The following is an 18064-nucleotide window of genomic DNA, read 5'->3' on the forward strand; positions in this document are numbered from 1 at the left end:
GTCTATTATCTACCTTCCGTTTACCGTACAGTATATTATCGCGTGTCCGTCTGTCTATTATCTCTCGTCCGTTTACTGTACAGTATACTATCGTGTGTCCGTCTGTCTAGTATCTCCCGTCCGTTTACTGTACATTATACTAACGTGTGTCCGTCTGTCTTTTATCTCCCGTCCGTTTACCGTACAGTATACTATCGTGTGTCCATCTGTCTATTATCTCTCGTCCGTTTACTGTACAGTATACTATCGTGTGTCCGTCTGTCTATTATCTACCGTCCGTTTACTGTACAGTATACTATCGTGTGTCCGTCTGTCTATTATCTACCGTCCGTTTACTGTACATTATACTATCGTGTGTCCGTCTGTCTATTATCTCCCGTCCGTTTACTGTACATTATACTATCGTGTGTCGGTCTGTCTATTATCTCCTGTCCGTTTACCGTACAGTATACTATCGTGTGTCGGTCTGTCTATTATCTCCTGTCCGTTTACCGTACAGTATATTATCTTGTGTCCGTCTGTCTATTATATCCCGTCCGTTTACTGTACATTATACTATCGTGCGCCGTCTATCTATTATCTCCCGTCCGTTTACCGTACAGTATACTATCATGTGTTTGTCCCCCAAGAAAACTATTGACAAGATATCAATGTATTCGAATATTTTTTATTTCAGTTAAGTAACAACAGGTCACATTGGTCCTCTGTTTTTTGGAGACGCCAATTACAGTATAAATACTGTGGAACAGGTTTCATCCGTAACACTAACATTCTGGACATTACCAATCCGTACTATGGCATTTCATACAAATGCATTGTGTTTCGCAGGATTTTTATCGGAACAAAATTATCCAGACAGACAAAAATATAATAATAAGCACATATTTCAATAAAATTAGTATGCATGTCTAACTTTGTGATCGACAAACACGCGCATTTATACCACACGTAAAACACACGTCCAGTTACACTTGTACACAGTAGCGAGCAGTGTCCTATTACTTACCAATAGTATGACAAAAAGAAATAGCACGTGTTAGCTTTATACTGTAATTTCACATTTGAAAAATAAATAAATAAGAATTAGCACATGTTATGGAATCACGATAAACCGGATAAATCGGTATCGAACAAATATCCGAAATAACGAACTTTTGTAAATGCATGCATAAGTAATGTGATTTATGGGCGAGACTTAAAATTTTAGTGTTTTTTTTTATGAGAATGACGAAGAGAAAGTCAGTCGAGATGTTCTAGGGGGATTGATTTAATGATCTGCGTAATTAATTATTAATGTAATGTATATTTGCAGTGAAATCTACTGAACGATACTAAACCAGAACCAACATTTCTCTTTATAAGATTTTTACAAACGTATGTGTATATTGAGGGAACAAGATTATGGTTTAGATGTGTTTTTGTTTTTTGTTTTTTTTTCGTAATTTTGACACAATTCGCAATTTGGAAAATATTAACTTAACCAGATGTCCGGAATAAAGTGACTCCACTTCCGTTAACAACATTAACATATTGAAACTTGACTAGACTTTACAGCTAACGTACATTCTGGGCGTCATGCACATCTCTCTAAATCGTCCACAACACATCATCGCATCGCGCGCACACACACACACAGCCACACTTAGACTGAGCATAAAAACACTGGTTTGTTTAAAAACAATATAGAAATATAACCTTGCTATACTGAAAGTCCGGAGAATTATATATAGTTGATATAAATGGGCCCGTCGATACACGGAGGGAAACGTGCAAGTATTGGTACGACGATTCGTCGTTAACATTGGCGATAATCCTTGATATTTGATATATTGATATTGATCCTTGATAACTTGTTATTGAGCTGTGTAATAGAAAATGTATTCTGCAGTTTCATTGGATTACAAAACGAAGGAAGGCAAAAATGAAACACTCTCTCACAACAAAGCGTCGGCTAGGGAACCCAGACATCCATTTTTTCTACAACACTCTCACAACACACTTCACTTACCACCCTCTCACAGACCACTCACTAAGTGTATAGGAAATAAATACATAATAATATATATTGTCACAACCTTGATGATGAGGGCGAATATCAAATATATAATATCTTAAATATCCGAGGTATGATCAATGGAGGACGTTTATGTCCGAAATGATGACGTCATCATTATAAGTACACACGTCTTCGTTAAGGTTCATCCTTCAATGGCCAGCACTATCAAACATGCCGTGTTTTAACACATCTGTCGTCTCGCGAGAGTTCGCTCTTCAACTGGCAACACTTCCAAACATGCAGTACTCTGTCATATTTGTCTCGCGAGAGCTCGCTCTTCAATGGACGATACTGTCACGCATGCAGTGTGATGTCACGCCAGTCTCGCGAGAGTTCGCTCTTCAATGTGTTTCTTACATGGCAAATCATTCCATTTAACAAAACGACTTTCGAGTCTCGCTTCCAAAGTACGCATGATAGAAAAATTGCGATATTTGGGCATGAGTTCATATTGTTGGTACTTGTCGCCATGACAACATTTGAAATTGTTCATGAGTTCACGCTTCACAACACTGCTATTCACGTGGTTTTGCAAAGCTTCAGGGGTTTCGTCGGTGCCTGGCCATTCTGTTGCTAGAAAGAAGAACAAAATATTTAAATATACTACTATTTCTCTAGGATCGACGAGAAAAGGGATGAAAATAGAAAAATTATACGTCTTCAATAAAGTGTCCGGATTAACAAGTTTTGATCACATCACATAAGTCTGAATCACTTGGTGCTTTTGACAAAATGAGAAATATACTCGTTTGTGGGCCTATTCAGATGAACCAATGCCTCAATGCCAAACTTACCTGCATGTGAAGAGTTTTGTGGACAGCTAAAGTCCTGGACTGACAGAAACCTTTCCCACATTCTGTACATTTAAATGGTTTCTCCTTTGAATGGATATATCTGGAAAAGAAAGAAAGACATTTAACAAAACACGTAACAACGTCATTTATATATACATGTATATATATCTACTGACACCAGTCAATAGCACGTGACGAAAGTATTGTTACAAATGTTCGTGGCTCGCTCTGATAGAAGTAAACCCGTTAAAAACGCATGGTTATGTAATATTCAAATTAAAATTACTACTCTTAGAATTCTGTTGTCGTTATTAATAAACTTATAGTCCTCTAGTTTTACTGAAATGGAGAAACGTGTAATTAGTGTAGTAGTACCTATGGTCTCGGAGATGGTCCTGACGCCGGAAGGCCTTGCCGCAGATCTCACAGGAGTAGGGGCGTTCGTCTGTATGTGTCCGCTCGTGAATCAGCAGGTTATACGACTTAGTAAAATTTCTACCGCAATATTTACAGATAAACTCTTTCTTGGTTCTGAAAATAGCAAACAACAGTTTGTTAATGCCATTTACTCCACGTAACTATGTTTAAGTAAAGTAAAGTAAGTGCCAAAATATCGTCCAAAGGAGGAGGAGGAGGAGGAGGAGGAGGATTACCTTGCTGGTCCTCTGCCGCGAGGTCGTTTATTTGGGGTCACAGGGTTAGCACGTGGTGATGACGTCACAGGACTGAAACTACTTGTCATGGGGTTGTATCTGTAACACAAGTAGAAATTCATTGTCATGCCATAATGGTCAAGTTTTGATCTAATGAAATCAATACTTTAGATGTACGTGTTTGAATTTGTATACAAAGCAAAATATTAATAATTCAAGTTAAAATCTTCACGTAGTCTAACAAGCCATAAACATTACGGAAGTCAAATATTTACGTTTTAAAACTAAAATCTTCAGATAGTCTAACAACCCATAGCATTATTATAATCCTATATTTTCTCCTTGTGGAGAAATGTATATTCTTTATGTTTTTGTTTTTCCCTAGCAAAGCTAAAACATTCTTGACTAATCTTGATGTCAAATGCAAACTACAAATGAATGAAATTCTCGAATGCTTCCGCGTTTAAAACCAACCGTCTGACAAACTAGATAACTATCGAAACCAATGTTACCATCAAAACAGTTTTCTTGAAATGTATGATGGAGCTAAATAAACTACACAAACAAAAATGCTAACCGAAACTCGTCTAGATAGATCATTCAAAATCTACCAAAAGATGACCTTGATTGAACTCCAAATGGTCAACATGTATCCTGTCTGTACCCACCGCCACGAACACTCTTCAGTACACGTTTACTCTGTGTGGCCTTCACCTAGAGCTCTGTAACCTTGACCGTGAAAATACAACCATGGCTAGAACTTGACGTTACCATACTTAACAATACATTGTACTAATTAAAATATAGATGCTCGTTCTCACTACGTTACACGAACATCTAACGACATTCCATAAGGGATCAGGTCAGAGGTGACCTTTGTTACCTCAATATTTCACTTTCAGATCGAATTGACAATTTCTCGATATCATCAATCGCGATCTCACCCATTCGTCATATCATGCATATGAGGCTAATCATTTCGGTACAACGAAATGACTTGAAACAGATTGACATATTATGCAAGCTATGCACTCTAGTCATACTAAGCCTATTTCGGACGTACCTAATTCACTTCCAAGATTATATAAGTAGTAATTCGATTGGTTAATCCAAAAGGTCATCTTGACATGACCCCTTATGCGATAATGTTAGATGTTCATGTAACGTAGTGAGAATGACCATCTAGATTTCAATTTGATTGAAATGTTACCAGATATTTTAGAACTGGTCAGTTGTGCTCTAATCTCGTCAACCTTGACCGGTGTCCACGAAAGTCTCTGGATACCCTAACACTTCATGTTGTTGCACTAAGTCTACGGACGCGTACGCAAACGCACGTGTGCAATTCTTACCTCAGCGAACCGATATTCATCATAACATGACTAATTATCTGAGCCTCGATGTCGATCCCGTCCCTTCTATCGGTAGCGCCCTCTGTTGCTGCTTTTGCGAGGTTGGCAAAATCAAACCGAGGCTTCCGAACAGGTACACATTCTGTGGATATGATTGGTTTAGTTTGATTATGACTATTTATTTCTCGTTATGTAAATGAGCGATTATATTAAGTCAAAATGTATTTACAATATGCATAGAAGATAAGTGTACCTGTGATGGAATTGGTTCAAGTCATTAAAAAACAAATATTTATCATAATTATTTCGCAATGTTCTAACTTTCATTACCTCTATTGTTCTCGTCCTTCCGGTTTAGTTTTTCATGTAAATCGGAGTTCCCTCCCCTAGGTACAAATGTCGGGTACATAGCCGATCCCCATTGGTTGAATGTGTATGCGTTGAATGTTAGGCAGGTTTGTAGAGGTACTCCTAAAGATCCCATGGAGTACGGCCTTGATTGACTGATGGGGTACATTTCACTCCAGTTCGTCAGCGCAGAAATCGGGCTTGCTGAATAAACCGGATGTGGAATAGTCGCCATTGAGTCTGAGAAACACTGTTTGCTCTCTTCTGGTGATGAAGGATATACAATTTGTTGATCTGTAAAAATATGAATAAAAAAATAGTCGACTCTTTCAAATGAACATCTATCACCAACTAAGAGCTGTTTTAATATTGGGTAATTTAAATTGGATGGATGATGTCATTTTTGTCATGAACGGTCGTAGATAAACAATCCTGCCCATCAAAACAGGGTGTGTGTACTAATACATTACCCACTCTATCTGTACACACTGCAATGGATATGACAGTCTCTAATACTCCACGACCCTGAACGCCTCCAAACTCCACCTGGACGACCCGGGCTGCCGTGACGTCATCATTATACCATAGTACTGCAGTACCAATCACAGATAATTCGAATTCGTGCAAATTGGGGGAATGACTGTTATTTGTAGCTCGATAACATTTCTCAAACACCCAATTGCCCCAGCAATATAACCGTTCAGAGCATGAATATATCAATGAACTTGGAAGACTTATCAGATAACTGGCCATTACAGGACTTGTACAAGTCTATGTGTTGGAACCCAGCGCAGCTCCAGTCATCCTGGTAGACATACTGTTTGTCTTCGGGTGCCTTGCGAGGCTCAAGAGCACTCCACTTTTTGTGAATGACAATCTCAATAATTGATTACCATTTAAAATTGACGGAGTACTTGCCTTTACAGATAAGTTTAATTGATCATCAATAGGACCACTCGTGTAAAGCTTCCGTTCGTCTCGTCGATATCTCTAAGAGTAAGCCTACTCGAACGCGCCCTGAGTGCTACTCTAGTGTTATTCCAACTCATTTTCTCCACTATAAAAGGATCTAAAAACACTCATAGGCCACAATATTTGTATGTCAACAAATGTTGGACTAAGTGTTGAGAGCGACCCGACTTCCCCACAAACTCTTCCAGGTCAAACACAGTCATGCTCTCACGGAACAGAAGCTGTGGCGCTTATCCAAGATGAAGACGGACAGGGATTATGGGTGCGGTCTTAATGCCGTCAACTACGGAGGGTGGTGTCGGGATGGTGGTGTCAGGATGGTGGTGTCAGGATGGTGTTATAGAACTATTATTAGGAATGCTTGCGATGAATTATCATGTGTTCCGACATTTTACTTAGAACCAAAGAAGTACTAGGTTTTTGCTCTGCCTTTCTATATAGTGTTATAATAGAGCTAATGAGTGTACTACGTACGGTATGTTGAGTAGAAATAAAGCAATTTTACAAGATTCACAGATTGTTCTATCAATTTTATCCCCGTGTGTTTCCACCATTTAGTGCAAGGCATTTTAACCGTCTATGGTGTAAGTCATATTAAGCACATTACATATCGAAAAAAAACAATACTTTTTTTTTAAAGTTAATTAATGAATCAGAGTTGATACCAGAACGGAAACAATACTCGGAACCGGACAATGAGGATGTGATATATCCGGAAAGTCGCCACATTAATGTGTGGGATAGGTGGTGTCAGATGTTCCGTTAGGGGGTATTTCAGGCGAAAAAAAGGTCAATTTGAGGTTAACTTTCCGTTACGAAAAAGTCTGGATTTATTTATATAATATATTATATTTTTATGACAAATAACGGAACTGTCAAATCGTCAGGAGGTAAATAAACTACATGCGCTTGTTATTTCCGGTTTGTTCCACATTTGGTATGACCTGTTTGGTTCTGTCCCTATGCACTTTGCAATATGTCAGAAAGCCACACACACAGTTAAACACGACATCGTGTCATCAGCGCTTGTCAGTGTCAATCGCTACTCCCGATTTATTTTTTAGATAAATAAACATCTTTGACACCATAACAGTCTGTGTACAACTGAACATTGGGACAGGTTAGGGATCGTCTGTTTTATACAACAAAGCGTCATCAGTAGGGTTGTTGTCCGGGTTAAGGGTGGGTTGTTGTCCAGGTTACGGGTGGGTTGTTGTCCGGGTTACGGGTGGGTTGTTGTCCGGGTTACGGGTTGGGTGTTGTTTGGGTTACGGGTGGGGTGTTGTTTGGGTTACGGATGGGGTGTTGTCCGGATTACGGGTGGGGTGTTGTCCGAGTTACGGGTGGGGTGTTGTCCGGGTTATCACTGAGTTTTGTATCATGAGTTATTACAAGGGTTTTTGTCCGGATTACGGGTAGGGTGTTGTTTGGGTTACGGGTGGGGTGTTGTTTGGGTTACGGGTGGGTTGTTGTTTGGGTTACGGGTGGGGTGTTGTCTGGGTTACGGGTGGGTTGTTGTCTGGGTTACGGGTGGGTTGTTGTCCGGGTTACGGGTGGGTTGTTGTCCGGGTTACGGGTGGGTTGTTGTCCGGGTTACGGGTGGGTTGTTGTCCGGGTTACGGGTGGGTTGTTGTCCGGGTTACAGTTGGGTGTTGTTTGGGTTACGGGTGGGGTGTTGTTTGGGTTACGGATGGGGTGTTGTCCGGATTACGGGTGGGGTGTTGTCCGAGTTACGGGTGGGGTGTTGTCCGGGTTATCACTGAGTTTTGTATCATGAGTTATTACAAGGGTTTTTGTCCGGATTACGGGTAGGGTGTTGTTTGGGTTACGGGTGGGGTGTTGTTTGGGTTACGGGTGGGTTGTTGTTTGGGTTACGGGTGGGGTGTTGTCTGGGTTACGGGTGGGGTGTTGTTTCGGTTACGGTTGGGTTGTTGTCCGGGTTACGGGTGGTGTGTTGTTTGGGTTACGGGTGGTGTGTTTTTTGGGTTACGGGTGGTGTGTTGTTTGGGTTACGGGTGGTGTGTTGTTTGGGTTACGGGTGGGGTGTTGTTTGGGTTACGGGTGGGATGTTGTTTGGGTTACGGGTGGTGTGTTGTCTGGGTTACGGGTGGGGTGTTGTCCGGGTTACGGGTGGGGTGTTGTTTGGGTTATTACAGAGCTTGGTGTCATAAATTATTGTAACGGCTGTTGTCAAAGATACCGATGGTGTTATTGTTTAGGGTTATTAGGGTTATTACTTGGTTTGCTGCCATGAGTGATTGCAAAAGCTGTTATTAGGGCTACCGATATGGTTGTTATTTGGGTTATGACTGGGGTTGTGTTCTGGCTATTAAATAGGTTACTGTCTTGGTTACTACTGGGGTTGTTGCCTGAATTATAACATGGGTTGTTGTTTGGGGTTTTACTTTGTTTTTTCTTGGTTATTAATGGGGTTTCTGTCTTGCTTACTACTTGGGTTGTTGCCTGATCTGGTTATTGATAGGGTTGTTGAATGGGTTATTACTAGGGTTATTACTAGGGTTATTACTGGAGTTGTAGTCTTGGTTAGTAGTAGGGTTATTGTCTGATAACACGTACCACATTAATGTAGTGCTACTGTTGATTATCTCCAGACATACCCATGCTGAGTGTCGGTGGCCAGAAAAGTGTCCATTTTATCTCGTCTCGCGGACAAAAGCTTGGTAACATTCTAACAGGATTTACCGAACGTCAGATTACATGAGGGTCCAATAGCATGAAGTTATTACAATAATCAGTTCCCTTGCTGCTGGGGCTGAGGTCATCGAAATGATAGTAGGCCAACACATTTAGAAAATTCTGCGAACAATGATGGGAGTTTTCGGTCAGGTGTCGGGGAAGGCATGCCTTCATCTTTCATATCAATATCCCATTAAAATCGTAATCAGAATAAGGAATAAACTAAATATACGGTATACTGTTTATCAATTGTATTTTCTATTATTTCTCATATTGCTTAAAACCGATTCTCGGAACTAAAAATAGTTAACGCTTACGTTTTCATTATTCACGTTTGCTACATCACTACAATATCTGATCGACTTCGACTGCCAGATAGAAATTAGAAGCTAAGAATGGTTAAGGAACCAATGGTCAATTTAATCAAGGCGCCAAAACATTGTAAAGTTTAGCCATAAATTAATCCCTGAAGAAGTCGCTAGCCCACTATGTCCCTTCCCAAACTGGCAGGTGTGGTGACCGTTAGACATCCCGATAAATCTAATAAATATACAAATATTGCCGAATATAACTAAAGAATCCTGAACAAGGACTTATGGTAGACCTTAGATTGTTCCTAAAATTCGACACTACTCGAAACTTAAAAATACTCAAAAATAATTTGTAGATTTGTTTATTATTAAATGATTCATGAGGTTTTTTGGAGCATAATTAGGTCCATTTGCTTACAATTACCTTATTCATGAAATTTAAACTATTTCCGACTACTTAGGGTTTTTGGATATCTTCAAATTAAAGATATGTTTCTATTATAATGCGTGTACGCTAAGAATCGTATATATTGTATATTCGGCCCCGTGTATTCTGTATCAATATCGAAATGCTAATGAAATACGAGTCCAGTGTCCCAAAGATTAGCTAGATACGTATGGGACGTCTTCAAAATACGATGATGTTAAACTTTAACAAAGATTTATAATGTCTACTTCAGTATTTGTAGTTTGTTTGATTTTTGTCTAATTTCAGGTATACGGGTCACTGGCGTTAGTAGATATATACACGTAACCAGATAAATAAGGATATTCTATATGTAACTATTAATCTTATATCATGTGTATGCACAGGTGCCTGGCTCGTTTTATATAATAATAGCATACAAGAGTACATATAAATGAGATATATGTTATTATTTTATAAAACGAGTCAGGCACCTGTGGTGTATGGTTCTTTCAAACACCGTTTTCTGGTTAATATTATCGAATTTGGTTGACCGGCTGTATAAAGATTCAGTTTTTGTTTTATGAGAGTATTCCTTTTTTTAATGAAAAGAATAGTCTTAGTAGAAAAGTAACTATTTAATGTTGAATTCAATTAGGAACCAATTTTGTTTAGAAACCACCATCTTACTGTGGACCTGAAGTCAATTATCTCTAGTTACGTGTAAATTTACATCAAATCCAGAGATACATTTTAATTTCTTATAAGTCACTATAGCAATATACATGATCACATAGTAATTATAGTTTTCTATGTGTAAATATATAATGGAGGAGGGCATGGATAAGTTTAATAAATTATGTCCAAATCCTTGTTCATTGTTGATTAACAATAGATATGTTTAAAAATATTCAAACCGAAATTAAAACATAAAAAAAACCAATACACAATAACTGCATGTCGTTATCATGTGCGTTTCCCCATTACACCGAAATGTATCCCAGTTGTCAAAAATAGCTCGCTGACAAATCTTAAATCAACTATTGTATTGTTTCATGGACAAACTGCTGTCACTAATAATTCTTAACCAATAATTCAGATAGTTCAAATGCACAGCATTAATTAACCTCACCAATAACGAAAATACTGTGCATGCATATTTCAACCGATGGTTGGGATTTGTAAATAATTAATTTCTCATTAAATTAAAATGAAAAAAATCAAATAATAAAAAGTCTGGGTATTTTAACAAATGAAATGATGAAATATAATTTTAACATGAATAAATCTTGGAAATAATGAAATTTGATAAATGATGATTTACGTTGTAGAACCTGTATTCTAATTCTCGTTACCTAGTGACCTTTTTAGTGTTATTTTAGGAAACTGGGCCTCGTAATGTACACTGTAAACAAAACTTTGTTTTGATAAATATATGATTTTGTGTTCGAGTATATGTGTTTATAGGACATAAAAATCAAACTACAAAAAAAATATCAGAAACGTGCTACAAAAAATCTAGTTTTCTAATACAGTTTTATTTCCATGTGTTGCGTGAATCCCAGCTTCAAGATATTAATCAAATTTAATCAAATAAAGTTTAAAGCATCAGATTTATGATCTCCCTTTCTACTTTTTCTTCTTCTTTTTTTAATAACAAAATATACCAAAGACAATGTTTAAGTCGTCAGTTCTGGAGAATGATGTATCTCTGTTTTGACATATGAATGTATGTACGCTGGTTGTGTAATATATGTGTGTATAGTGATTGAATATATTTACATAATTAATAAAAAAAGGTAAAATAGTTTAATCAAAATTTACATCAAGATTTCTATACTTAATAGTATCCCTAATGAAATATCAACATCGTGTAGTAAAATCTTGTATCATTAGTTTAAACTGTGTTTTATATGTCAATTTCCATTTAACAATATATATACAATATATAAATGATAGACAGATGTTGTATTTATATATCGGGAATGTTTCAAGATGAAAATAACTTTTACTGTTTAACAATTAAAACTTACCTCAGCAGGGCCGCACGCAATATGTATAGAGAACTAAATATGGAAATGATGAAAAGTTGTCCACTTAAACCGGAAAACACCACTAAATAATCGTTTGTTTAAACACTACTGGTCAGTGGTCAAGTTGATACTTCGGACAACTGACCCAGGTCAACTCCCAAAGATCCAGTTTATATATATTCAAGCCCGTCTATTCTCCTTGGTAATTCCGTAAAAGACTAAAATCCGGTCCTAATATTACTCGGGTATATGCTAATCCGTCTCGGGCCTTTAATGATATGCGGACCAATTAGATCGCCCGACACAAGCAAGTTCGGTTTGATGTATAGGGTCTCTGATAATTGTCAACTGAAAACAATCTCTGATACATTTCACACTGAAATTGGATACGGCGTTACCGACTGCTTGGTACTAAATTATAGGGATATTACACGTCAGTTAGGGCAACCGGTGTAGCATACATATCAACTCAAACAACACAAATTCAATTAGTTAATTTACTTCGAATTATCAAATAACGCTATAAATCGTATTGAAATTATCATTAAATGCCGAGTTGTCTAAATATGTTTTACACAGAGAGGTAAATAGTTCTAGTGTTCCCGAGGAATCGCTGTACTTTGCGTTTTTATCTTATTGGAAGCTAACTATCCACTTTATAGTGAAGTATATAAATAAACAATCAGTGAAGCCGAAATTGATATACCAGTAAAGCCAGACCACTGCGCAAGGCGAGGATTGGCAGATCATTAAATTTGCACGTCGAAATTTAATAGGAATTATGAAACTGTTATGGCGATTATTAGTCAATTAAAAATATGATTATTTAATTGCACCCACGTGAATTCAGCCCATACATGTACACATTGTATTCTTTACATATTGTTGTATAAAGTGTCGCTATCTTGACTTTATCATTGAATTATAAAGTAAACGTTCACATGTCATTAAGTGTACAGCATTTTCTAAGTACTCAATTTCAAAACCATTTGGTGGGACTATAAAATCATACCCGTTTGTGTCACTAAGATATTTGTTCTTATTCATTGTAAGTATGACTTAAAAACAAGCTGCATGGATATATTACAGTATAATACTGTTTTGACATAATTACATACAAATATGATAACACTTATTGTGACATCACCAGAAATATCATAATAACGTCGCAAATTCTCAAAAAATAGAGATTTTACATAACTTCGATAATAGAAATTTTATTTTTGCAACTTTCTTTTAATTCCGTGCTAATTCTTTATCACGCAAATGAGATTTTAATTAATGTAAATTATTCCATTTTTTCCTCTGATAACCTGGCGTCTGATCAAGTGACGATGACGTCATTAAATACTGACAAATGTAGTTAACCGTCATCATTGTAATATTACGTTATTTACTAAATGTACATATCTAAAGTCAGTCACCTATATGTCTGCTACAAAACCTTGACACTGAGATCTTCGATCAACGTCTTCTACCATCTGACATTACAGGATTTGGTTTAAGAATATTGTATTGCAATTTATTTCAATTAGATTAATTTCAATTGAATTGAATTCGACTTGATTATCACATTTCTATCTACCTTAGTTTAGTTTAAATTGTATTTTATTTGTGATTCAATACAACATGTAGTACAGCAACATAAATGAAAATGGTCGGATTCAGAAACAAGTACAGTGTACTTATATTAATCTGTCTCCATAAGTTGTAACATATTGGCAAAATGATCTACCTTAGTAATCTGATGAACGTGAGAGCAGAACTAAGAAAACAATTAAAACCTGTCATCACAGTGGAATATACATGAATATGATATAAAGTGAAACTGTCTACAGGTATTCCTTAGTTCTAACGACTATTTAAGGAACACGTGCGTGTCCTAAAGATATCACACATTTATATATAAATATATATATGTAGATGCAATTCAACTTTATTGTAGTTTACATCCAACACCTCATGGATCGAACTGCAAATAATGTAACCAAACAAACAAACAAATATAATAAAGCAGGGATGTATAGTAGACATAATTGAATATACATACATTTTAAAAATTGAAGATATATTTAAGCACATCTACTTTTCTCAGTTCAAAGGACATTTTAATGAAGAAGCTGATATCGCGGTTCGTTAGATGACAATAGCATAAAATAGATTTTGTTTATCGGGGAGACTTGTATTTATAAAAGGCACGGGCAACATTATCATAGTCTGGATTAACCAAGGATGGAACAGGGGGTTCACAAAATAACCAGAGGACGGTATATCAGCCAAAATGGATGGAAGTGACCATTACTGACCATCAGGGACCAACACTGACCATCTGGCTCCTGTCCAGTCTAGTTTATTCACACGATGATCCCTACTCCGCTAAGTTTTGTTTTCTTGACCGGACACCTTGAGTTTGAAGTGAAAATAAATCGCCATTAACTATGTCGACCTTCGGTGATCTATGATGACCACCCGACAGTGACCAGAGCTATGGTCAGCATCAGCTTCTGTGGTCAGTCCAATAAAGTTGATAGGCTCGGAACAAACCGAGGACCGTATGTTTATATAGCTATTACAGAGTGATTATACCTGATAAGGCGTGAAGTCATGTATATATCAAGGGGGAGGGGAGAGGGAGGGAAGGGGGGAGGGAGGGTGGTCAGGAATGGTGACGGAGGGGGTTGTGGAAGGGAGGATAGACTGAGATGGGGACGAAGGTAATTGGTGAAGGAAGGATAGACTGAGATGGGGACGAAGGTAATTGGTGAAGGGAGGATAGACTGAGATGGGGACGAAGGTTATTGGTGAAGGGAGGATGGACTAAGATGGGGACGAAGGTTATTGGTGAAGGGAGGATGGACTAAGATGGGGACGAAGGTTATTGGTGAAGGAAGGATAGACTGAGATGGGGACGAAGGTAATTGGTGAAGGGAGGATAGACTGAGATGGGGACGAAGGTTATTGGTGAAGGGAGGATGGACTAAGATGGGGACGGAGGGGTTGGGGAAGAGAAGATAGACAGAGATTGGGGCGGAGGACGGAGGACGGAGGACGGAGGGGGTTAAGTATGGAAGAATGGGCAGTGATGAGGACGGAGGGGGTTGTGGAAGTGAGACTGAGATCGGGACGGAGGGGGGGGGGGGGGGGAGGGAGGTTTGACAGGGATGGGACGGAGGGGGGGATCAAGGGAAGATGGACAGGGAAGAGAACCCAATCATCACCATAGGCGTATTGAAACAATTCCATTTCGAGTATTATTACAGTATCAAATGCGGGTATTTATATATTCCACTTCTATAGCTATAGAAAAATGTATGATTTTTTCGGGACACCAACAACATCCTTGTACTACACACTTTAAAGTGTTCGTGTTACATAGTATTTAAATGAGCATGTAAAATAACAGCTCTGTCATCTCAAAGTATGATTTACTGATTAAAAGCGTCATTCGAATAAATAGCCCAGGATCACTCCAATCTTACTGGCTTTCTCACCATCCAGAGGTTCACGGATAGCCAATAGGGTCTGCAATGTTCATGTGAAAAATAGATGTCCATTTTTTTAGGAAAATTATTCTCAAATTGTTGAATAAATGAATTTGAAATATACCTTACATTGTTTTCACTGTCACACTCGTAATAAACCTATAGAAACTAAATATAAATGTATGTTAACTAAGTTTAGAACATCCTCACACAAATTAAATATAGAAATAGGTAGACATAATAATATTACCCGAAGAAATAGAACCTGTAACAATTGTGATTTGGGTGACATCGAGGATGAGTTTCATTTTATTTTGATATGTCCATTATATACAGGTCTGAGGGTAAAATGTATCAAACAATATTACTACAAAAGACAATCTGTTTTTAAATTAATCCAACTATTATCTGTTAATAATGTTAGAGAGTTGTCAAATTTAGGTAAATATCTATACAATGTACTTGGCTAGCAAAGGACAACATTGATTAGTGTAGATAATTATATATCGAACAATTGTCATGTACATGTATGTAACACTCTCCTGTACACATCTGTAGTTGTTTAATGTTATATATCTTGTATACCTATAGGCCTTAGGGCTTTTGGTAAATAAAGAACTTAAACTTAAATTAAGGTAATGTTGAGAAACAGGTTGTTTTCCGCCAACCCATTAATGTCGTACCGATAATAATTATCTACTGATTTCCAACATACACATGATGTAGTTACATTGGTATATTAATTAAAACAGACGATGTTTTGTGAGGGAATATCATATATATAATAAGCCTTTATCATTATTTAGTTAGACGTTTTCAGAAATTTCAAACTATTTTTTCATGTCATTAATTAACTACATGCAGAATACGTTATCTGATACAATGCATTCTGCACTCAATTTTAATTATAGGTTATTCAAATAGTGTCATTCGCCATCGCACAAATATAAATATTAATCAAAATATCCTGTCAGTGTTATGAAAAGATCACTACTTCTCTGTCAATTGTCTGACTTTTAAATTGTACGTAATTAATAGTTCCTATGTTATTCGAAAGAAGAGCATGGCTACAGTCTACTGAACTTGTCGAATCCCTGTGTTATTTGATAGAAGAGCAGGATTACAGTCTACTAACTTGTTGGGTCACTATTTTTGTCGATGGGAGAAAAGGGTTACAGTTTATTACACTGGCGGAGTCCCTGTGTCCAGTCGATGGACGGAAAAATACTTGCTGAGTCTCTTTGTCGGTCGGTAGAGACGGCTTGCCGAATCCCTGTGTCAGTCGGTGGGTGGATCCGGCTACAGTCTATATTAAAACATCTGTTCTACACGTATTTTATATTTCTATATACAAACGGTGTGACAGGCCAGATATGACAGTAACTTAAGACGTACAACTCGGTAAATTTTGTGTGAAAATGAGAATAATTGTTACAGAATGGATGTAGAACAGTGAAATCGGTAACCCCCCTACTCCACCTCTATCTTATCTTAATCAAAACACTAACGCTAGGTCCGGCTTTTTCACGTTATTCAGTGATATACATAATTTTGATATCAACCTCGTCTACTGATAATCATTGTATATCGTAAATATACGTGTAATATATATGGCATACAGATGTTGTCTTCAAATCTAATTTCGTTTTAATCTTGTTGTTTTCGGCGCCTTAATATAATATACAAGCAGATTTTTTGCTTTAATCCATTATCAGTTATCGCAAAATCATTTAATTCCCCCCTAACTCTGATAAAAATAATCCTTATTTCTCAGACACTTTTAAAAGTCTGTGACCTCATATGCAGTGTAAAGCAATTAGGAAATCCTCCAGTTTTAATATCTTTTTATGATATCCTTTATATCGTTTATAGCGATATTTTATTGGCGAACCGCTAAAATAAAATGAATCTATATATACCTTTTTTCAAATAGTAGATAAAACTTCCTTTCACTTCTACTTCACCTTTCTATGATACTTAACAACCGCATGTAGTTTCGTTTGTGCAGAGAGCTTTAATTTAATTGATTAATCTTAAAAGTTTGTTGCGTCCTTTTGCGTTTTATCGCATTAACTGCTGCGCAAAAAAAACGTTATGCCTATAAAGATGTTATTAATCTTTTTTTTTCATTAAAAGATATATGAGTATTAAAGGACATTAGAATTTTGGGCCTGCGTGCAGTAAACCACATTTTTCCGCACAGAATATTCGGACAAACGAACCACTATACATGGACTTAATTTTCAATGTTTTTCACTCATAAACATTGTTCAGCGTCAGATTATCTTTCAATGTTACCCGCATCGCTTTGTTTCCAACACATTTATTTAGTTCTTACAAGATAAAAAAAATATAGCTGATTAATTATTTAATCAATGTAAATAATACAATAAATGAGATATTCTTCCTGTATGCAAACTGAATATTCCAAAACCCTAATATTTGAAAATATCAATAAACATTTTCATTACATAAACTGTGACTGTTTAGTGTTTGAATGTACAAATTTTGTAAGTATACCGTAGCATGACCAGGTTTTTATCTCTAAGCTAGTACCATAATACATAATTTATACCTATATTTGTATATAATTATGGTTGAGTCAATAAGGTCTTACCTAGAGGGCGTTGTTCTCGCTTCATATCGCGCTGAGTGCGGATAAGGAAAGATTTCGGCATGGTAAAGTCTCGATATGTCCTAGGAGCTTGTTAACATATGATGGGTTAAATCTCGAGATGACTCTCTATATATAGTCGTGGTAACGGGGTAAAATTCCCCAGCCCTGAAGTCACGGCAATTTTATGTATATAAGCAAATTTAAATTGGGTGTAATTAGCAGAAACAGGTTGGCATATTTATTCATCGCTGATCACCGCCACGCGCGCCAGTTCATTGGTACTTCTAAAACCACTGCAGGATTTACCTGTGGTTAAAAGGTCACCTGACTCATCGTATACAGG

The 18064-nt window shown here is 37.1% G+C and overlaps 1 protein-coding gene across 2 annotated transcripts; it reads right to left on the reverse strand.

The window, feature by feature from the left end:
* Positions 1–647: 647 nt before the first annotated feature.
* LOC117316741 (protein odd-skipped-related 2-like) lies at positions 648–17839 on the reverse strand. 2 transcript variants are annotated; one of them, XM_033871502.1, is made up of 7 exons: positions 17722–17839; positions 5186–5497; positions 4856–4997; positions 3504–3602; positions 3226–3381; positions 2851–2950; positions 648–2629 (listed from the first exon to the last, which is right to left on the reverse strand). In XM_033871502.1, the coding sequence occupies exons 1-7, from the start codon at positions 17780–17782 to the stop codon at positions 2576–2578; spliced, it is 924 nt and encodes a 307-aa protein (XP_033727393.1). In that variant the 5' UTR covers positions 17783–17839; the 3' UTR covers positions 648–2575. The 2 variants fall into 2 exon arrangements, with proteins under 2 accessions (XP_033727393.1, XP_033727394.1); XM_033871503.1 differs by lacking the exon at positions 17722–17839 and adding an exon at positions 11623–11831.
* Between the last annotated feature and the right edge of the window lie 225 nt (positions 17840–18064).

The sequence above is a fragment of the Pecten maximus genome, chromosome 18, assembly GCF_902652985.1.
Source record: "Pecten maximus chromosome 18, xPecMax1.1, whole genome shotgun sequence".
Taxonomy (NCBI): domain Eukaryota; kingdom Metazoa; phylum Mollusca; class Bivalvia; order Pectinida; family Pectinidae; genus Pecten; species Pecten maximus.

Coding starts and splice junctions, on each gene's coding strand:
- LOC117316741 (XM_033871502.1), bottom strand. CDS start 17,782: ATGCCGAAATCTTTCCTTATCCGCACTCAGCGCGATATGAAGCGAGAA. Junction 4,998..5,185: donor GAAGGACGAGAACAATAGAG/GTAATGAAAGTT, acceptor TCATATCCACAG/AATGTGTACCTGTTCGGAAG. Junction 2,630..2,850: donor ACAAAACTCTTCACATGCAG/GTAAGTTTGGCA, acceptor TCTTCTTTCTAG/CAACAGAATGGCCAGGCACC.